The 23,121-nt window shown below is 40.3% G+C and overlaps 1 protein-coding gene across 8 annotated transcripts in view; it reads right to left on the bottom strand.

Moving 5' to 3' along the window:
* Positions 1-21,173, bottom strand: part of LOC110087787 (uncharacterized) — a 28,621-nt gene extending 7,448 nt beyond the window's left edge. The window contains exons 1-5 of one of the 8 annotated variants that reach the window (XR_012087477.2): positions 16,026-20,838; positions 6,502-6,565; positions 5,997-6,121; positions 4,341-4,500; positions 826-1,305 (exon numbers count right to left, since the gene is read on the bottom strand). Coding sequence is in view for 1 of the 8 variants with exons in the window: in XM_078394274.1 (XP_078250400.1) it covers positions 5,997-6,121; positions 6,502-6,521 (145 nt within the window). In the remaining 7 variants the exon portion in view is untranslated. Of the gene's footprint in view, positions 1-825; positions 1,306-2,226; positions 4,501-5,996; positions 6,122-6,501; positions 6,566-16,025 lie in introns of those variants that run through there. The other 7 variants (XR_013545650.1, XR_013545651.1, XR_012087476.2 and 4 more) reach the window with 7 other exon arrangements.
* Positions 21,174-23,121: the final 1,948 nt, after the last annotated feature.

The following is a 23,121-nucleotide window of genomic DNA, read 5'->3' as shown; positions in this document are numbered from 1 at the left end:
GGTGCTAAACTGAAACTACTTGCTGCTACTGTGTAGTAAAACAATTAGGTCAGTTTCTTACTCAGCTTTTGCTATGTAGAAAGTGCTGTCACCATATTAAAGCAAGATCATAACGCTGCACAAACATTTGCCATTAAGCCAGTGCTGATCTTGTGCACACCACACAATGTAATATTACAGTGATGGGACTTCTTGCTCGGCAGAGCTTTGGGAGAATACTGGCCTGGGTTCTTAACATATCAGTCATCTCCTAATGTAATCTACTGTACTTGGACTGCAATGCTATGCACACATAATAAGGAACAAGTCTCACTAAAATCAGAAGGCCTGTCATAGGAATAATATACATTAATTGCCCTGTATTAAGACATATTGTCTTGCAGGGTTGCAGAAAAGGCTGTACACTGCAGAAATAACATAACTGAAAAGTGCATTTGCCCTGGAAAGCGATGCATGGAAGTGAGAGCTGGACCATAAAGAAGGCTGACCGCCAAAAAATTGATGCTTTTGGATTGTGGTGCTGGAGGAGATTCTTGAGAGTCCCCTGGACTGCAAGGAGAACAAACCTATCCATCCTGAAGGAAATCAACCCCAAGTGCTCACTGGAAGGACAGATCCTGAAGTTGAGGCTCCAGTACTTTAGCCATCTCATGAGAAGAGAAGACTCCCTGGAAAAGACCCTGATGTTGGGAAAGTGTGAAGGCAAGAGGAGAAGGACGAGATGGTTGGACAGTGTCATCAAAGCTACCAACATGAAGGTAGTGGAAGACAGGAGGGTCTGGCGTGCTCTGGTCCATGGGGTCACAAAGAGTCGGACACAACGACTAAACAACAATTTATTTATTCATTCAAAATATGTATACCCCACCTTTCTCCTCAAGAGTACTCAAGACAGGTTATACTATTAAAACAAACAATATAAAAAATGGGGGGGGGGGAAAACAGCACCCCCTTAGGCAGCCATTACTTTTTAGCAATGTAAAACATCTGAACATACAAGTCATTGGTCTGTGGACCCAAACACACTTTTCTCCCCTCTTTTCATTGTGTCAATCATCACAACAGAACACTAGGCAGCCAGAGGCACAACACAATATGAATCCCCCAACATTGGTGTGGCCATAGGTCTGTAACTGTAGAGATAATAGAAAAAGTACAATTACACTACAGAGGGAGTAAAGTCATTCCTCACTGTTACAACAATAGTTTTGAAGAACATTTAGGAAGAAGGTGGTGTTCACTACCACTAGTTGTATGACTAAGAGGAATAATTATCTGGAAGGATGTGCAGTCAGACATGAGAATCTACAAGAGAGGAAGTGACAAAGCAGGTGAGACAATGAGATAATACATTAGAGAGCCTTAACAATCTGTTTCTCCCTCTTCTGCCCCCTGCACGCACACGTTCTCTGCTTCCAATATTCCAATAACCAAAACAATTCATTCAAGCAACTTGTTCAAATAAATATGGAATGCTTGACCTACTCCAGCTAACAAATATTTAAGGCATTTCTAGCACTCTCCTTTAAAAATGGTTACAGAGCTTGGAATTTAAAAAAAAAAACTGATCATCTGGGAGAAGCTAGGTTGTTAATTGTCCTTGCGGTTGCTTCACCTATTGGATATGTTTGTGTTTTTATGGGTTGTGGTTGCCTGCAAGCCAGAAACTAACAGGGACATATTTTCTGGTATCCTCTAGTGGCCAATTTCAAAACTGTACCTTCAAAATACATCATACAGAACAGTTTATGTGTTTTTTTTAAAAAAAATTGAAAATATCTCACACAGCTGCTCAGAGTACAACTTTACTACTGGAGACAGGGGTTTTGAATCCTTGGAAATAACACATTAGATTTAGCATGCTAATATTGAATTCATTTTAGGGGGCAAAGGAGAGTAAGAGCCCTCAGCAAATTTAAATGTTTCCAGAGTTTTGTTCTTTAAAAATGTTAGTTACAAGGTGCTCTTTGTAGAGGGTACATGGATCTGCCAACTCCCTCTCCCCAACAGGAAGAGCACCTGAACCTTCCTTTAAAGCATTTGTACTACATTAATACTAGTCAGCCCCTTCTCTCTCTAAAAACACACTCACCTAGCTAATAATAGGGCTTCAAAGAACTGTTCTCCCAGAGCACCAGGAGCCCTAGAGCTAAGGACCACTACTCTGTAAGAAACCAGTAATTCTTTGACCACTTCCAATTACACTTCATTAACATAATACTACACCTGGAAAAAAGGGCTTCAATCTCCCATGGATGATTTTTGAAAGAGAAAAAAAACTATATTAGACATTCACATTAGAACAAAACCAGCAGCCTCTTTGAAAGGTGAAGCTGAGATTACCATATCTGCTTGGCTCTTTACCCTAAAGATCTTGATAGTTTCAAAAAGAGAGCTCTCTGGCACTTTTAAAGACTAACTAGAAACTTATTAAATTGTAAACTTGGAGGTTTGTTTTATTTTTATCTGTTCTTGCTGCAACAAGGTTAATATAACAGCTCCTTCTTCGGACTTGTCCACAGGGACCTTTGGTCAATAAGTGTCTCATCCCATTCTGCTTTTTTATTTCACTTATGTACCACATGCCTATGTTTTTCTTTTATAAACAAACATCTCTTTCATTGCCATTTGAGACTGTTAAAAAAATTGCCCCAAACCTGAAAATTCCTGACAAAATGCCTCTCAAAAGCCCTTTTAAAGTAACTAGAAAATATTGCTTGTTACATAAAAAAAAAAGCTGTAACTACTCATCCCAATATTTTTGAAATACAGCTTAGTTACACCCTTGTAATCCCAGAGTACTTTAGAATTCCAGATGGCTGCTCACTTGGATCCTATGAGCTCTGGTACAACTAGGCTATGAGATTTCTGGAGCAGAAACTCTACTTGTTTGTTTTGTTTTAAAACACTGTACAGTTGTTTATATACTTGCAGTGCTTCATAAGCCACAGAATATGAAAATATGAAAACTAAACACTGGTATACAGATACAGCTTGTTAAAATGCCATAATAGTGTTGGTAACATGATTCGGTTTGATCTCAACGATCACACATGCTAGAACCAAACCAAAACAGAGGGATCCTACCCGACCAAAACAAAAAATAAAAAACAGCACCTCTTAAACAGGGACCCGACGAGGTGCACTTAGTTTTGAATAAGAGATAGCTGGACTATGAGTTTTCTGGAGCAGAAACTCTTGTTATTGTTGTTTGTTTGTTTGTTTGTTGTTTTAAAAGCTCTGTACGGTTGTTTATACACTTACATGCTTCATAAGCCACAGAATATAAAAATGTGAAAACTAAACAATGGTAACACCACCAAAAGTAATCTGAACATGTAAATAATGCCCTACTACTGAAGGTAAACTTGTTTCAGAACTATTACAATTAGCTGCTGCTCAAGGAGTACTCTTACATAGTCATTAACTCAGACCAATTAATCAGCAGCATCTGTCTACACAAATTATTATCTTTAAGTAATAAATTAGGGCAGGTACTCTGCTCCATCTTGCTTTCTTAAGAACAAATTAGTTATCACAAAGTAGTTTAATAAAGTAATGTGAACTTGAAACCCACCTTTTCCTAAACCTGTACTGGTTTTACTATGTAAGGTATTCCCATAGGTTTCTGTGAATTATAGTCTTGAAAAGATGCTTGGAACCGTACCATTTCTTTGCATATCAAAAAGTATATGACCAGATTTTAACTTTGGACCAGTGGATCATTGCTGTGATCATTCATCAAGCTGGAGATCTCAGACACACATTTTTTGTAAGTTATGTTTGCATCTGCTTTTCATTCCCCCCTTACCCATATGTACATGTTAAATCTGAAATTGACATTAAACTTATTGAAGGCATAACAATTTATCATAAGACAGTTTACAATACAAATTAAAGCAAAATGGCCACAGTAAAATATACACCAAAACAACATAAAAAATTAAAATAAAATAATAAATAATTAATTTGAAAATAATATAAACAGTTTGGAGTTATTATTGGCTATTTATATAGCACCATTGATGTATACTATGTTTCACACAGTAAGAAATAAAGTTATTTTGTTATTTAGAGTATGTATAAAATCTTCTGAGGCAGAAAACCCCACAATCACCTATTTCTTACCTTCAGAGGAGGAAGGGGAGGGGACCCAAAGCAATGAATAAGTAAATAAATCATAGAGATTGCCCTCTCGTGACACTGCAGATCAGCTGTCTTAAACAACCACCTTACTCTGTCAAACATAGAGCTGGCCATGGATGAAATTCTTACGTATCTGGGCTTTATAAAAATTCCCCCTCCTCTTTCACCACTGTTTGTGATAGTTCTGTCCTGACCTTGGGAGTGCAGCAAAGAGCAACCTCATCTTGGATCACCCTTCTGCCACTGACCTGATCCCGGAGTGAAGAAGATGACAATTTTCAGATCAGAAGTGCAAACAGTTTCAGCCCTCACAAAAGATCTTTCAGACAACTTTCTTTCCTGAGGTATTGAGGACTGAGCAATAGAAATTTCAAAAGAAAAGAGGCATAGAATAAGGAGGATGATAAAGGGAATGATAAGGGGTGTAGGGAGGAATACAAATTTGCAAAGGCATAGGAAAAACAGAGCATACGATAAGTAGTCTGTGAAGATTCTAAGTCATCCAGATGTGGTTATCTGGAAGTTTAGTCATGGCAACTGGACTTCTTTCTTATTAGGGTGAAATGTTTTGCTACTCATCCAATTAGCTTCTTCAGTCTGAGAAGAGTTCATAGATCCCTGATATAAACTCCACATTGGTTTCACTTCCCCTTGGTCTGAATAAGCTTGTTAGAAGGACAAAGGACTTTCATCACTGATGACCAAGATGTACTAATTTTGGATTAAGAAGATAGGTTGTTTGAGAGAAGGGTCAGGGAAGCCATGCATGTGTATACAGGAAATCCGTCACTCAACAGGGGTGGAGGCCTTAAATACAATCTGTTTCCTATTTATCATGCTGCCCTTTCATCCCTCCCGAGAAAGATTAGGACCACAAACACCAGAAACACCGCTGTTAATGACCCATGACAATGGGTGGAGAAGGACTGCATAATTGGGATTATCCCTCACCCCCAGTCCTTTGTCCATCTAAGGAGCCTATTCAGACCTGGGGAAAGTGAAACCAACATCAAGCTTATATCAGGGATCTCCTATCAACTCTCCTCAGACTGAAGAAGCTTACTTGGATGAGCAGTAAAATGTTTGAACCTAACAAGAAAGAAATCCAGTTGCCGTGACTCAACTTCCAGATAAGTAGTGAAATAATGGATAGGGAACTATGACTCCCAGTGTGTTTTAGACTCTGTTTCCCATCATCACAAGACAACAGGCTCAATGGTAAAAGACAATGTGAGCCTTAGCCCAACAATATCTGGAACAATATCTGGTGGGCCACACATTCCCTTGTATGCTGGAGTCCAAAGCAGTCTTGCCAGAATGACTGTCCCTGCAAGCTATTCCTTGATTTCAGCAGGTCTCCTCCTTCAGTCCACTATACACCACCTATTTGTTGTTGCTGGTATGTGCCATTGAGTCATATCAGGCTTATTACAACCCTAATAGGGTTTTCAGGGTACGTGAAATTCTTAAGGAGTGGTTTTACAGGGCCAAACCTCCACCTGCTCTGAATTTCTATGGCTGAGCAGGGATTTGAACACAGATCTTCGAAATCTGCCTCTCTATCCACTACACCATGTGGGCTTCATCATCTGTTCTGAACTAGAGATAGTATTTTTAATCTTCTTACTAATACATTTATTAAAAATCTTTAGTGACTTATCGAAAATAGGTTTTTGTCACAGGAAAAGCAAGACAACGCATAAAACATATTTTTTTAAAGTGACAAATGAAACAAGTTTAGTTTATCAAAAGCCAATAAACTGGAATGCCTAATATTCAAAAGGTAAATAAGGAGGCCTTTACCAGTCCTTAGGAGGCCCCTGAAGGGCTAGACAGACAGAGATCCCTACCTCTCATTCCAATACATCTGACGTCACAGAATGTAGACACCTGATGCAGAGCTCCCTCTGAAGCTGCCATAATCCACCAGAGGGCGCATGCAGGATGAGGTGTTTCTTCAGGTATTCCAGGCCAGCTGTAACAACATTTAAGGTCAAGAAGAGTACATTTGAATTGGAGTTGCTAACCTAATAGGGCTAGTGCAATTTTGCATCCTATCCTAGCCACGTCTTAGAACACCCTGACAATTTCATGCTGAATAAACTGTAGTTCTAAAACTTTTTTTCAAAGGAACCTGAGAAAGAGTGCATTTCAATAACAATTTCAGAACTCACACCTCCAAATTGTAAAAACAGTTGCTCCAGCAAAGACCTTACAAAAACAGACATCCATGAGAAACAAATTTCCTGTTTTGCACTCCAGGTATTTACATTAAAGTACATGCAATTTGATTTTTCTCATGCCCCATACTTACTTTGATCCTACATTCTTTTAGTAACAGAGTTTACAACTTACACAACTGTGACGTAGTGCATTCCTCAGCCATTCATCTTTGACACGTTCTTCACCTTTTTCCTATCTGTACAGAAAATAAAAATACATATAATTATAGGAAGTGCTCTCTTATCAGCAAATCATAGGAACCACATAAGTAATGCAACCACAGAGCAGACCTTTCCTTTCTGTAAGATCCACTCTGAAGCTGACTCTCACTGGCGTATCCACCTTTTTACTTCTTTTAACAAATTGCTCTTCAACTATTGCCATCTTGTGGCATTTGACCTGTTACACATTCATTTTGTCTGTTAATGGTGTTAGTCTGAATTGGAAACACACAGGCAATTTTAAAATGAAATGTAAATGAATTAGAAATGCCTACAGGAGATCCATTAGCATAAATCCAATCAAGGGGCTTTTGTTTAAGGTGTTAAAAATGGCTTAACATTTTAGTGTGGGGGAGTGTTTGAGATATTTTTTTTACTTACATTCTTTACATTTTAAACCCATACTGTTTTGTTTTGTTTTATTTTAATATTTGGTATAATCGAATTCTGTTTTGCTTGCAACAGCATTAAATGTCTGAGAGGTTCAAATAGTGTGTCTTTTTAAACCATACAGGCTCCCAAATTAAATCCCTCTGAGGGATGATTCATGTGCTACATTTTCATACACAGTCACCCATACCCGTGACTGAGGATCTGTGCATTTTACAATGTAAGAATGGCCATAATTATTAGATGGATGGATGGATGGATGGATGGATGGATGGATGGGTGGGTGGGTGGGTGGGTGGGTGGGTGGATGGATGGATGGATGGATGGATGGATAGATAGATAGATAGATAGATAGATAGATAGATAGATAGATAGATAGATAGATAGATAGATAGATAGATAGATAGATAGATAGATAGATAGATAGATAGATAGATAGATAGATAGATATGCCTGCAAATCCTCAAATCTGAGTACATTTTTATATAACAAAGAAATATGCATTGGAGAATGCATGAATTTTTGCCTACAAGCGTAAATCTGAAAGTGCAAATATATAAGATGGAAATTAGCTCTTCCATTCAATATTAAAGATATTGGTTAGAAGAAAATACTGTACATATCTAGTTTTCTGGAACACAGGCAGTAAATAGGCAGGAATGTAGGCCCAGCTCTCACTGAAATGATAAACCTGTCCTGGTTTACCACCTATGATGTAGGAGAGGGAAGGAATGGTAAACCATTTCTGTGCATCTTCTACCTGGAAAACTGGAAATGATCACTATAAGTTGGATAACTCAGTGGTTTAGATCTATGGCTGCAGAGCCAGAGGTTGGGAGTTCAATTCCCCTCTGTGCTTCCTAGAAGAAGAGACAGTCTGTGTAGGCATGGGCAAGCTGCATAGTCCCAGACTGATCCAAAATAAGGGACTGATAAACTAAGTATTCTCTACCTAGAAAACCTTCAAAATGTTCACCATTACAGATGGGCCCAAACTGCATGTTTGGCAGTTCATGCCAGTTTGTCCTTCAAATTAACAGGTGTTTGGTGGTGCTTTGCAGCCCTGTTTCCTCCAGTGGGTGCTCAGTCAGAGGCAGCAAGCCAGTTTCACGCCTCCTCCAGGCACTGCCTCTTAGTTGGTGCCTGCTAGAGGAGGCAGAGCTGGGAAGCGCCAAACACCTGTTCATCTGAAGGACAAACTGGCACAAACCACTGAACTGGCAGTTTATGCCCATCTCTAGTCACCATAAGTTGGACTTGACAAACACTACTACTGCTGCTGCTGCTGCTGCTGCTGCCACCGCCAAAAACATCAACCACATTATTAAAAAACATTGACTGGTATTATATAACAGATACAAGTTTTAACCAAAAAGCTAAGTATATGTTAAATATTGGTGCAGTATGTATGCTGTTCCTAATATTGCCATTTTTTGTAGCTCTGATGGTGTCATTTCTGAGATCTGCAACTGCTTATAGTACTGGGTGAAGTTTCTTGATATTCTTCCCAAAGCCCCAAAGACAGCGGGGACCACTGAAGTGTGTTTCTTCCAGAGGTGAGATGTTTCGATTGCCAGGTCTCTGTACTTTGTTAGTTTTTCCAATTCTTTATTTTCAACTCTGGAATTGCAATGTCAATGACTCAGACATTTCTTTGTTCTATTACAACTATGTCTTGTGTGTTATGTTCATGGTGTCTTATCAGTTTGGATCCGGAAATCCCACAAGATCTTGACTTCTTCATTTTCTGACACCTTCTCTACCTGATGTTCCCATGGGTTTTTGGAGGCTGGCAAGTTATATTGTTTGCATAATGACCAGTGCACGAATTTTGCCACTCTATCATGTCTAACTTTGCAATCTGTTTGTGCAGTCTTTGGACATTCACAGATGAGGTGTGACACAGTTTCATCTCTTTTTTTGGCAGAATCAATATTTGCTGTTAGCATTAATTCCTTGGATCTTAGCTTTCATCAGATTGCTTTGCAGTGCTTGTTCTTGTGCAGCAAAAATCAAGCCTTTGGTTTCTTTCTTAAGGGTCCCTGGATTTAGCCATGCCCATGTTGAATTATGATCATGCTTTCCATCAAAATTTCTCAGGTGTTGTCCATGTAATGATTTATTTTTTCCAGCTGCTTAATTTATTTTCAAATTGTTGTTTCTTATATTTAGCCTTTGTTTCTGTTATCTTCAAAATGTTCTCCATTTTCACTGCTTTCAGTAATTGTTCTCTGCTTGTACTGATATAATCATTTAGGCTTTTTTTTCCTCCTCTGCCTGCTGTATTTGCAGTAATACATGGCCTCAGATTTTTCATGGTAAATATAATCCACATCACTGTTTGGATGTAGTGTGTGATGCATGTTCATTAGTTTCTGTGTTTTTCGATTCAGTTCTAATTCATTTTGAGTGCAATCTATTATTTCAGCTGGGTATTTAATTACTGGAAATGCACATGTGTTTACGGCTTTGATTGTATTTCCACCATTTAATTTTGATGTTAAGATTTTCCGCAGTCTTTTGATATATTCCCTTTCTGTCAGTTCTTTAACTTTTGGGTGCACAATGTTATCTGTTTCTAGTATTCTAAGATATTTATAATTTTCATAACTTGAAAGTGATTTTATAATATTGCCATTTTTAAAACTCTATTCTATCTAGTTTTTGGATCTTGCCACAGTTTGTCAATTCCAAATTTCATTTGGATATCTTCACTAAATATTTGCACTGTGTGTAGCAGTGATTCTGTCTCTCTGGAACTTTTTGCATATAATTTTAGGCCATCCATGTATAAGAGATTGATTTTTCCAGCTTGTTGTGAAATATGGTGGTCCAATCCAGTTTTATTTAAAATTATTGACATGACAATGAGTGAGATGTTAAACAACAGCGGTGACAAAGAACCCCCCTGAAATATTCCTCTTTGGATGCTAACTTCCCCAATTTCTTCACCATGGGCCATTAAGACAATTTTCCATTTAAAATTTTTTTACAAACTTCTGAATGCTTTTACTAATCCCAAACACTGTTTAGGTGGGCGTTAATACATCTGTGTGGCAATGAGTCCAATGCCTTTTTATACTCTATCCAGGCCATGTTAAGCTTTGTTTTTCATCTTTTTGCATTCTTCAGTATAATTTTATCAATAAGTAGGTGATCTTTTGTGCCTCTTGACTTTTTAAAGTTCTTTTTCTGTTCAATTGGATATAGGGAGTTTTCAGTTAAGTAATTATGTATTGATCTTGCAAGTACTCCTGTGAGGAGCTTGAACATTGTTGGAAGGCATGTAATTGGTCGATAATTACTGGGTTCATTGTCCTTTTGATGGTCTTTTATTATCAGAAATGTGCAGCCTGTTATCATCCAGACTTCAGTTGTAGAATTTTGAAGTGAGTGGTTAAATTGCACTGCTATACATTGATGGAGGCTTGTTAGATGCTTTAGCCAGAATCCGTGCAGCTCATCTAGACCAGGTGCACTCAATTTTTTCATAGCTTTTACTTGCCTCTTAATCATTTCAGTTGTTGTTGTTATACACTTGGTAGGAGTAGAAAATTAATTTGGGTGGCTCTTACCTGCTGTCTGACATGGTATAGTGCAGATACAAGTTTTACATATTACTCAGGTGGTGGCACAACAGCATAAGCCATAGAACACTACACATAAAGTAAAATAGTAATTAAACACCCAGATTAATTTCACTCAGTTCATCATTATATTTATTTATATATATGTTAAGCATGAGTAGTAATACTACCTAGCGTTCATCAAAATCACTTTTGACAGGTGTGCCACCCCTGTGAGGTGGGGCAAAGGGTAAAGAATTGACCTGGGCCCTCTTCTTGGATGGACGGGGCATTAGGGGGACGTAGGGGGTTGTTAAGGCCGCCATGGGCCTATAGGAGGGGTTCATAGATGTGGGGGCCTGTGACCAGAGCGTGCCCTCAGTTAGAGATAGTATTACTACTGGCATGGAGACATATACCATGGTGCATCGCTTGATGATGATAATTCATTCCAGCAAAAATGGTGTAGAACGCAATCGTTATCAAGCGAAAGTAAAAAAAACCCATTGAAATGCATTGAAAACCGGTTCAGTGTGTTCCAATAGGCGAAATACCTCATCGTGCAGCGAAGATCCTCCATAGGGCGGCCATTTTCCGGTGCCTGTTAAGCAAGGAATCCGTCCTAAACACACCGGGGAGCCATTTTGCACAGCGGGCAGCCATTTTGAGAGCTGCCAATCAGCTGTTTTAAAATCATTGTTTAGCGAAGAATCGGTTCTCGAAGCAGGGAACCAATCATCATAAAGCGAATTTTCCCCATTTAAACATTGTTTTGCGATCACAATAGTGATCACAAAAACCTCATCGTAAAACGGATTCGTCGTGGAGCGGGGTAATCGTCAAGCGGGGCACCACTGTACCCTGTTTCCACTAAATTAAGACCTAACCTGATAATAATCCCTCGCATGATTTTTCAGGATGCTCGTAATATAAGCCCTACCTTGAAAATAAGCCCCAGTTAAGTGAAATCCCACCCTCCACCACTGTGCTGCAACCAGAAGAAGATGACATGACTGTGTTTGAATAAATATAGATTGTTGTACATGAAAAAAAAATAAAACACCCCCTGAAAATAAGCCCTAATGTGTTTTTTGGAGTAAAGATTAATATAAGACCCTGTCTTATTTTCGGGGAAACAGGGTACAAGAACAATTAAGGCTTGTGGGGAGATGAAGTCTAAGGGAAACAAAACCCCATAAGGAAAATGGGATTGATGATGGAAGAAAATCATAGAGACAGTCAAACTGACCAGTTGCTAAATAAGACAACTTGGGAATTCTTGCTCATAGTAAATTGTACATTCCAACTTTGAAAGGGTAGTAAGACCCCCTTGTCCACTGAAAACCAAAGGCAGGTACTAGGTACCTGTCCTTCCCAAGTTGGGGTTGTAATCATGAGGCTTCTCAAGACTCAGAGAAGGATAACAGTCTGGAGTGTTTCTGTTGCCACATTATTGGCTGATAAAGTAAGCACTTAGTAAGACAAGAACCCCCCCCTTCTAAACAGATGTGTTTAATTGTATTTATTTATTTATTTATTTATTTATTTATTTATTTATTTATTTATTTATTTATTTATTCATTCATTCATTCATTCATTCATTCATTCATTCATTCATTCATTCATTCATTCTATACCCCGCCTATCTGGTCTACATGTTTCTTATCATGGCAGCTGATCAGATATTGTGGAACATCCCTTGTTCGTAGTGTCTGCCTTTGGCATGTTGTAGACTCTGCAGATGCCATTTGGTTATCCAATGGGTTTGAGAGAGAAAATGGCACTAAAGGAAAACCTTGTTTTCTTGCTATGCCTAGCCTGATAGAAATTACAGTCATCACCAGTGAAAAAAAAATAGTGTGTAATGTATCAAGTTTGCATTACTACTGCTCTAGCATGGTGTGAACTGGAGTGTGCTTTATTAGTATCTGCTTCTGTTTCAGATGTTTCTACTGTATCTTCATGACTGAGCCCTCCAGCAACTACAAAAGTCTTGTTCTTTAGTGCAGCACTGCTTTGAATAGTAATTACTTTGAGAGGGGCTTTGCCAAGGCCACTTTTTTCTGGACATGCCAGAAAAGTATTCCACTTGATGGACGCTGGCAAAGAAAAAACTACCCAGCACCTGTCCATCAGTAAGTTATGCCACCTCAGCAAGAGGTCTGGCTAGAAGGAGAGAAAGGGGGGGGGATTTCTACAATTGGCACCCCAGTGACAATGGCCTTGGATTCTGTACAAAGGCTCTGGTTTATTTCTTCCTAGGATGAACTCCTAGCACACGTTCACGAGCCAGTATATGGGAAAGACCAACATTGCATATTGCTTCACAAACACTGGTGGGAAATTGCATGCTTTTTCTTGTTTGTTATCATCATTTTTGAACTGCATAGCTGGAAGGGACTCATAGAGTTAAGCCAGTGGGAAATGGAACTCTCAACCTTGGGCTCTGCAGCCAAATACCTAAACTCCTGAGCTATCATAACTTTTTGTCAATGCCTGAATTGTGAACCTTTAGAACCTATCAGTTCTAAAGGAAATCAACCCTGAGTGCTCACTGGAAGGACAGATCCTGAAGCTGAGGCTCCAGTACTTTGGCCATCTAATGAGAAGAAAAGACTCCCTGGAAAAGACCCTGATGTTGGGAAAGTGTGATGGCAAGAGGAGAAGGGGACGACCGAGGATGAGATGGCTGGACAGTGTCTGCGAAGCAACCAACATGAACCTGACACAACTCCGGGAGGCAGTAGAAGACAGGAGGGCCTGGCGTGCTCTGGTCCATGGGGTCACGAAGAGTCGGACACGACTAAACGACTAAACACACACACACAACCTTGGGCTCTGCAGCCAAATACCTAAACTCCTGAGCTATCATAACTTTTTGTCAATGCCTGAATTGTGAAGCTAGGACAACCATGAGTAGTAATACTACCTAGCATTCATCACAATCATTTTTGACAGGTGCGCTGCCCCTGTGAGGTGGGACAAAGGGTCAAGAATTTACTTAGGCCCTCCTCCTGGGTAGGCGGGGCTTTAGGGGGTTGGTGAGGCCACCGTGGGCCTATAGGAGGAGTTCATAGACACCGGGGGCCCCTATGATCAGAACACGGCCTCAGGATTGGCCCCCAAAGTGATGTGTCACCCCCACAGACCTGTAGGCCAATGAAGAGAGGTTGGAGGCATTTGGCTAGAAAAGGGGTGGCTGTAGGTTGCTGAAGCTCCCCACTAAAATAAACTTCTTGATTTTAGATAATTTGATGTTGTGTGCCTCTGATAATAAGGAAGTGGAAAAGTACAGAACAAAACTACTGCACATTTGCCACTGATGAAACATAAGTTTCAGAAGCAGCAATGCTCATTTCAATTTATTTTAAATGAAAGAGCACTGGCACTCATAATGTCATTACAAGAGACAATGTAGTATTGAGTGCTGGACTAGGACTCTGAAGACCTGGGTTAAAATCCCTACTTGGCCATGAAAATGTACAAGAGGTTTGCACTGGTACTATGGTTGCCAGAAATTACGATTGACTTAACAGCACATCATACACACATACAAAATATCTCATAAACGGGTAAGCTTTTAAGTCTCGCAAGACTCTTCATCAAGCTGGATATTGCAGAGCTGGGTCAGAGGTGGGCAAAAAAGTCATCCCGACTAGATTTTGAAATGTCAGGATGTGTACTTAAAGTTCCAAGGTGGAGACAGCAAAAAATCTGTTTGTGGTGTGGTAGTAATATCACCTCAGAGGATGAGGAGTCAGTTGACTTTCTCCATTTCTATACATGTAAGGATACCAGTTAGTCACTAAACCTTCCATTGCCTTTAAGTGAAGCACATGGCACCTATCTTGGCTTGGAGTAGATGCACTCAGAAATATGGTGTCCTTGAATCAAAAAAACCTGGCAATTAAATTTATTTATTTTTTCTTAATTCAAGCATTTGCTCACTACTTTTCTGCTCTACAGGCCCCCAAAACAGTTTATACCAGACTAAGAGTTCAATTACATATGCCAAAAGAACCCCCGTTATATTGATTCTGCTGTTATTTAAATTGTTTTATACATTTCCATTCACCTGACACATGAGTAACATTTATTTGATATTTTCCTACCTCACTGGCATGGTTGTTTTAAAATGTACCAATCATGTATCACTTTAATCCTTATCATTTCAGCACATGTGAATGTTGCTGTCAATTTATTTACTTCAAAAACTGGTCAGTTTTTTCGGTGCCATGACCACTGTGCTTGTACCCTTTTAAAATATTTCTTGTACATGTTCACAGAATCAGAACTATAGAGAGATCAAATGTCCATTCTCCCCACATCTCACAGGAAATTAATTACTGAAGCATTCTGGAAAGATGGCCATCCAAACATAAACCAGACAGCAACACCCAAAACTTACATAACAGTTTTATTCATCTGATTTTTTTTAAATTAACAATTTTGTAGGTACCCCTTGGCAAAACTAAAAGGAAATTTTACACCCCCAAGTAAGAGGGATGCTTGTTTTATGTTTATTTTTAAATATATTTCTCAATATTCTGATCAAGTTAATGTGGGATTTCTTTTGTTTTGCCACAAAGAAAACTGAGAAAGACAGCTTGCTAGAGTACCATTTGAAGCAGGTGGTTTCAATTCACAGAAACACTGTTTATATACGGAACAATTTGCACACAGTTGTGCATGGTTATATAAGAAAGCACAACACAGAGCCAGGCAGATGTTTTAATGGCTGCCAGTCACTGCAATCTGATGCCTGCTTTAGTTCTGTTCCTTCCTTGCTACCTGAGATGGAAATTCAGGAAGCTGATGCTGGACTTGTATCCTCAAGAGAGCTCAGTCACCACATATCACATATTGGAAGGCTCAGCTGAAACAACCAAGTGCCTTTCTTCCAAACAAAGGGCAGAACAGTAACACTCGGGTAGAAAGGGAGCCTTTTGGTCAACTTCAAAAGAAGAAGATATACTGTTACAGAAATCTGTACAGACTAATGTTTTCAGGAGAGAAAAGTCAAATTAGATTCATCACTAAGGTATCGGATTTAAAGGTTTTTGAACAAATCCCCCTTTTCAATGAACCAATACTAGTTAAGTTTTTCAGCTTGCAGTCAAGGGTACAGACTCTTCATATAAGCCACAAAGTAAAATACCAAAGCAGGGGAGGGCAACTCTTAATTATGGTTGCACACATATATTGTGCTCTTCGTAGCAGAAAGCATTCCATAAACCAAATAAAAAATAGGGATACCCCAAATAAAAAATTGTAACTATGACACTGGGTCTCAGAATAGCACCAAATTTGGCATGGATGTAGCAGAATGTCTGGTCTTGCACTGTGCCAAATTTGTGGACATTTAGGCAATGGGTTTTTGAGTTATCTTTTTTTTAATGTAACACTGTTTTTACCCTGAGCAGAACCAAATGATGAAATACATTAGATGAAATACATTAATAAGACAAAATTTGCTTACCTGGAGGGAAAAAACTCCACGTTTTTCTTTCACAGAAATTGAGCCATTCATAACTCTAATTCAAACTTTTAAATGAGTGCTTTTGAAACCTGAAAAGCTCTGAAATTACTTGCTTTTTTATAACTTGCAAACATTCTAATTGGCTGAACTATTTGCATAGCATGGCATTCTGACCAATCAGAATGAGCCTGGAGTCAGCCAGGCAGCAATACAAGGCAGATGCTACAAGTCAGTCACTTTTAATCCTGTCATGGCATTCAAGGGGAAAGAAAGCATTTAACTCCTTCCTGGCCAATCTTTTTTAACTCCAGCCTGGAAAATATTTAAAAGGAAAATTTTAAAAAATAGCTAATAATATTCAGAAGCTCACTCACTCAGATAACCTTATGGTCATTGTGTGTTTTCTGTTTCTTTGATTTAAATATTCAGTTTAAAACAACAGTATTCGTGAATGAACATCAAATCAAGAAGTTAAGCCTTTTCCTTGAACAAATGAGTTCTCAATTCAGAAAACTGAACTAACACAATTCCTTTTGATGAGGTCTGTTAGTGCAGAAGGTTGAAAATTTTTTGCTTTTCCACCTACAGGGCAATGTTATCCACCTTCTAGGCATGTCAGAAAGATTCAATGTTGAGAATATCAATGTACTCACAAGCCTGCAAATGGTCACTTTTAAGGAATAGTATATACCCACTATCATGATTGTCAGATCACTAAAGAGGATCTCATAAATTCTTGACGCACAGCACTTCTAAGGATGTTTCAAGTAACATGATTACTGAGAAAAAGTCATAGATGGATAAGCGAAAGAAAGATGAATGGTTATCTGCTTATGAGTATTCTCCAGAAACACACAGTTTCCAATTCTTTGAATATGCTTTATAACAGACAACCATCCAACTGAGGGTGTAAAAAACCTTGGTTCCCACCCTCACCCATGGATGTTTGGTAGCTTGCAACACAGCCTCTCAATTTTTCACTTATCCCAGAAACCCTGAGATAACCATTTGCCATTTAAATGCAACACATGCACCCTGACTTGTCAGAAATAGGAAGTGGCAGACTGGTCATTTCCAATTTCTAAAAAAGGCTGAGTCTGGATTAAATGAGACCTGAAGGCAAAATTAAAGGACATATTTCATGGTGGAGGGGGCCCACATGACCACACACTGGGCTCTGAGAACCTGAGAGAAGGACCTCCTGGAAGATCTTTAAAAAACAGAGAGTTGGGTGTTATCAGCATGCTGGTGGTAAATCTCAGAAGCTGACTCCTTTTTTCATTGGCTAACTACTTCTCACCCAAACACAAAGCAATTGTCAGGGCTGTTTTTCCACTAGTGTGAATGGTAGCGAGTAGAGGAGGGTATCCTGTAGACCATCTTGACTTGCTGCCATTGGTGTTGTCAACATTCAGGCTGCCCTTTGCTATGTAAAGCGTAGCATCTTTTTTTTCCTGCTGACAATGCAGGCAAAATATTGTGCAGCAATATAAGGCCATTTCCTGGATTTTTTAAATCATGGTGCAGAAGCACAATATCCCACATTCATAAACCAGAAGGTTTTTTGAATAATCAAATATAGTTAATGACCAGTTTCAACAGTAAAGGGCAAACTGAAGTATTTAAATCTTTACCATATTTCTCCCTGCTTTTTTCTAATTCAATAACAGTTCTGTCTACTGAAAGGCATTGTTCCAAACCATGGCAATCAGTAGGAAACAGCAGTCCATCTAAACCAGGTCAACATATATAAAAGGTGCAGGGTGGCAACAGTAATATTTGCAACTACAAAGATGTAATTTCCTGGCTAGTACATGTGCAAATACCTGGTTCACAGGTTGCTGTTCACATTATTAACTATCTAGTGACTCCCAGTGATATCAGTGCACAGGATTTTTTAAATGCAATTCTTAGATACATTAGGTTGCTAATACTGTATAAAAAAAGCAAAGCAGAATACAATAACTTACTACCATACTTTTCAATTAATAATGAATTTGGCAATAAAATAGTACAGTTAAAAGCCTACCATGTTTCCCCAAAAATAAGAGAGGGTCTTATATTAATTTTGGCTCCAAAAAACACAATAGGGCTTATTTTCAGGGAATGCTTTTTTTTTTTTCATGTACAACAATCTATATTTATTCAAATGCAGTCATGTCATCTTCTGGTTGCTACACAAGGGTGGAGGGTGGGGTTTCACTTAACTGGGGCTTATTTTCAGGGTAGGGCTTATTTTCGGGGAAATAGGGTAGGAAAAAGTGATCTATTGACAGATAACACAATAGCTATCAAACCTCCCAGAAGGAAAAAAACACCAAAAATGGATGTCACCATTGAGAAAGCCCTCTCCCCACTGCTACCTCTCCCCCACCCCTGACCTGACCCTCACAATGAGAAAACCTTGAAAAATGGTCTCAGTGAGGAGGCAGTAGTTTCTACAGATATGCTGGTCCTAAGCCATGCACTTGGAACTGTGCTGAAAAACAGGCTGCAAATTACTGTAGCTATTTAAAAATTTGTGGCTGAAATCCTTTGCTTAGCATATTAAATTACACTAGAGTAGGCCCTGGTAGGCCCGGTCTACCCCAGGAAAGCTTGTGTTGGGGTGGGGAAGCCCTGGGAGGCCTCCAAAAGCACCAGCCGTGGTGGTGGGGGACCCCCCAGGAGGTCTCCAATGGAGGTGGGGAAGCCCTGGGAATCCTCTGAAGGCACCGATCGCGGCAGCAGGGGGCCCCTGGGAGGTCTCCCATGGCGGTGGGGAAGCCCTGGGAGGTCTCCAAAGGTGGCGATTGCGGCGGCATCGGAAGCCCGGGAGGCTGAGCCTCCCTTTTCCTAACTGTTGGGGAGAAAGAGCTACAAAAAAGCAGCCTCTTTGCCACCAATGGTTAGCAAATTTAAATTTCTCACCCTTTTCCCCTGCCTTTTTCTGTTCGTACGTTGGAGCTCTGTTTGTAAGCAGAAGCAAAATTTTGCCAACGGTGCTGTTTGTAAGTTGAAATGTTCATAAGTAGGGGGCGTTCGTAAGTAAAGGTTCCACTGTAGTTTTGAGTCTCTCTCTCTCTCATACACCCACCTACCCAGCCTCCATTTTCTACATACATTTAAACAAGCCTGATGAAGCCACCCTTCCCCCCTTAATTCAAGCTTTCCATCCTGTTTGCCTGTTCCTTTTTTTCAGTTTTGAGTCTGTCTCTCTCATACACACACCCCTCCATCCCTCCATTTTCTGATGAAACCACCCGCCACTCTCTCGCACCTTCCTTCCCTCCTTAATTGCAGCTTCCTGTCCTGTTTGCAGTCACCTCTGGTAGAAGCAGTAATTCACAAGCCAGATTGACTGCCTGGAGCTGTTCTACAGCTGTAACCAATCAAGCAGCCTTATCTCCAAACTCTGAAAGAACGGATTTACAAGTGCCGCAACCTCAGAGCTTCAGTCATCCCATTATTTGACTGCTCTGTGTTGGAAACTAGCATTGGCTGATGTAACGCTATACCATATTTTAGAAGTATGGGTGTGTGATTTAAAGTTTCAATACCCAAAGGAGAATGCTGCACATCCTTCTTACCCAATATTAATTACATTGACATGAGTCACCATGCTTGTCACTGTCTGGTCCATCAAATAAGCACTGGATTAAGTCAAATTCTATGCCAATTAGCAGAGGAAAGTCTTTTTGGCACCATTAAACATGCTTTTATTTCCCCAGGCCTTTAAAAAAAATTAAAAAAGATATTAGCTCCTAATACACCTATTTTGTAAATGGTTTTCCTTAGGCTTTACGACCTAGTGGCTTTTATCCTGTTCCACATTTATGTGTACAGTATATGGAGCTCTAACTATGGAAGCTGCTGCATCATTCTCACAAGGGTTGCAGCCATGCATATGCTTCTTAGATCACAACAGCTGATTCCAAACTTAGGAGTTTTTTGTGCCTATATATTTAAAAAACTACTGGCTGCTATTTTTCTCTTTACAAATGGCTTTATAAACCTTGGCTTTATTATGCACTGTTTCTATTTATTGTCCCATAGTTATTTTACATTTCTGATGTACTGTTTACTGCTGAGGAAAACATGATTTAAATGTATTTATTTATTTTATTTATTATTTATTTATTAGATTTATACCCCACCCATCTAGACAGATAAGTCTACTCTGGGCAGCATTACAAAATTTAAAAACAATAGAACCAATAACATGCAAAAATCCAAGATGTAAAAATGTAAATATTAAAATACAGCAGGAGGGAAATCCTGCCTAAATAACATGTCTTAACTTTACTTCTTAAGATATCCAGAGAGAGCCAGGCGGATCTCTACTGGCAAGTTGTTCCAGAAGTGAGGGGCCACTGCCGAGAAGGCCCGGTTCCTTTCCTTCCGGGCCTCCCTCGGCGTTAGGCCTCTCAATTGTCCGGCCTGGCTAGAACAAGTCTCTCTGGCAGAACTGGGTGGGAGAAGGTGCTCTGCCAGATATTGAGGTCCTAAATCATTTAGGGCTTTATAAGTAATCATAAGAATTTTGAAATCAATGCGGAAATGACTGGGCAACCAATGCAAGGCGGCCAGCATGGGGAAAATATGTTGGTGCCTCTTCACCCCAGTTAGAAGTCTGGCCGTGGCATTTTGTACCATCTGAAGTTTTTGTGTCAATCTCAAAGGCAGCCCCATGTAGAGTGCATTACAGTAATCTAATCTTTAGACTACGAGCGCATGGACCAAACTGGTAAGCACCCCCACATCAAGTTAGGGATGCAGCTGGGTATCTGCCGAAGGTGGAAATGTGTGGAACAGACCACTGATGACACCTGGGGTCTCCATGGTGAGCACTGGGTCCAGATGTACACCCAAGCTGCAAACCTCACTCTTGGTGGTAAGAGTCACCCCCCCAAAAGAGAGGGACTTTCCCAGACCACTGATGTCTGGGGCACCCACCCAAAGGACCTCCATCTTGCCCAGATTCAGCCTCAATCCGTTCTCCTGCATCCATAGCTGAACAGCCCCCAGGCAGCGTTCAATGGACGAGACAGCATCCACTGTTGTTGGAAAAAAGATGTAGAGCTGAGTATCATCTGCATACTGATGACACGAAGCCCCACACCCTCTGATAACCCCTCCCAGCAGCCTCATATAGATGTTAAACAGCATTGAGACTCCATGGGGCCAAGAAACTCTCTCCAATCTGCACTCTCTGGGGATGGTCTACCAAGAAGGAATGGAGCCAGGCCAAAGCCAGGCCACTGATTCCCAACTTGGAGAGCCTCCCCAGGAAGATACTGTGGCCGATGGTATCAAAGGCGGCTGAGATATCGAGAAGGCCCAGCAGAGACATTTTGCCCGTCGGCCTCCCTCAGCAGGTCATCAAGCAGGGTGACCAATGCTGTTTCCGTGCCATGGCGTGGCCTGACGCCCGACTGGAATGCATCCAGGGCATTGGTTTCATCCAGAAGAGCCTGTAGCTGATTGGCTACCACCCTCTCAGCTACCTTGCTAAGGAAAGAAACATTGGCGACGGGCCTATAATTACCAATATTGTCTGCCACCAAGCTCGGTTTCTTTCCAATAGGCCTAATGAGTGTCTCCTTGAGGGCAAGGGGAACTTTGCCCTCCTGGAGAGACCCACTAATTATTGCTGTAGCCCATTCAGATGTTATAGGCCTGGCTGCTTTGATTAGCCAGGCTGGGCAAGGGAGAAGGTGGTGGCACAACAGCGGTCAAGCACTCTGTCCACCATATCTGACATCACAGGCTGAAAGTGGTTAAGTCTCATTGGGAAGACGGAGCGCAGGATGTCTCAGCTCGATCTACTGTTTCCAAATAGGGGGTAAGATCCTGGTGGATGGCCTCCACTTTTGATTTTTAAAAGGCTGCAAATTGGTCAGGTGAGATGCCAGAGGGAGGCCATGACCAGTTCCGGAAAGATCACAAACTATCCGGAAAAGTTCCACCTGCTGATTGGAAGCTTTGCTTATCCAGACAGGGAAGTAAGATCAACTAGCAGCCTTCACCTTAGATTGGTAGAGGTTAGTCGCGATCCTGACAGCTATTCAATTATCCATCAATTTTGTGGTAAAGCAACTTCTTTATTCCTTTCTATACATATTAGTTACAGATACATGATAACATGTTGCAGAAAACAAAGCATGGGGCTGGATACATTTGTAAACCATCCTGAACCAGGCAGGCAAAACACAAAAGGAAAAAAAAAAAAAGAAAAAAAGTGTCAAAAATGTCCTCAGACAAGTAAACTTGTCCACAAAAGCTCACATTAAAATCTAGCATTTAGTCTTTAACGTGCCACAATGCATCTGCCTTTATTTTTTATTTGGTTTTTTTTTTTTGGCCTGATATTCTAGCAGCCTTTAACACAGCTGTCTCTTCTAAAACTACATCCTGAACCAGAGGCTCTCCTGGATCACCATAAGGTTACTGAGGTAGGCTCACCCTTTATGAGCCTTACACCAATATAAGCGTTGTCTCTTGAGATTCTTTCCTCAAATGATGATTATAAAAAAACCCAGGCAGGCAAAATTATAAAAACATTGACTGCTTTTATAGCAAATAGAAGTTTTAACAAAAAACCTAGGTATCTATTAAATATCAGCTCAGTATGTATGCTATTCCTAATATTGCCGGTTTTTGTAGCTCTGACGGTGTGACTTCTGAGATCTGCAACTGCTTATAGTAACTGGGTGAAATTTCTTTATTATTGTTCCCAAAGCCCCGATGACTATTCCTTATTATTATTACTTGTCAGACAGGCAGCATCTTCAGAGGTGTCTGCACCTCCACCCAACAGTACTCTTGTCAGAGACATCCTTCACGTTTTCAGAGGAACTTTTGATCTGAACAGCCTTTAATAAACATTTCTTTCCGGAAGGAGAGAGACTTCCAGGCAGACCCCAAAGCCCGACTGGGCTGGGGGGAAAGGAGGGGTTACAAGCCTCCCACCTCTCTCTCACAAACGTCTTCGGGCATTTCTGCGACGCTCCCCTTCGAAAGAGTTCGATGGAGCGGCCGCTTTCCCTCCCTCTCTCCGCCTCCTCCTGCCTTAAACCTGAGCTCCACGTGCCTCTTTCTTTAAGGGCATGGCAAC

This window comes from Pogona vitticeps, chromosome 5 (genome assembly GCF_051106095.1).
Source record: "Pogona vitticeps strain Pit_001003342236 chromosome 5, PviZW2.1, whole genome shotgun sequence".
In the NCBI taxonomy this organism is placed as follows: Eukaryota; Metazoa; Chordata; class Lepidosauria; order Squamata; family Agamidae; genus Pogona; species Pogona vitticeps.
The sequence above is the reverse complement of the archived record's forward strand: the minus strand, read 5'-3'. Positions and strand labels throughout refer to the sequence as shown.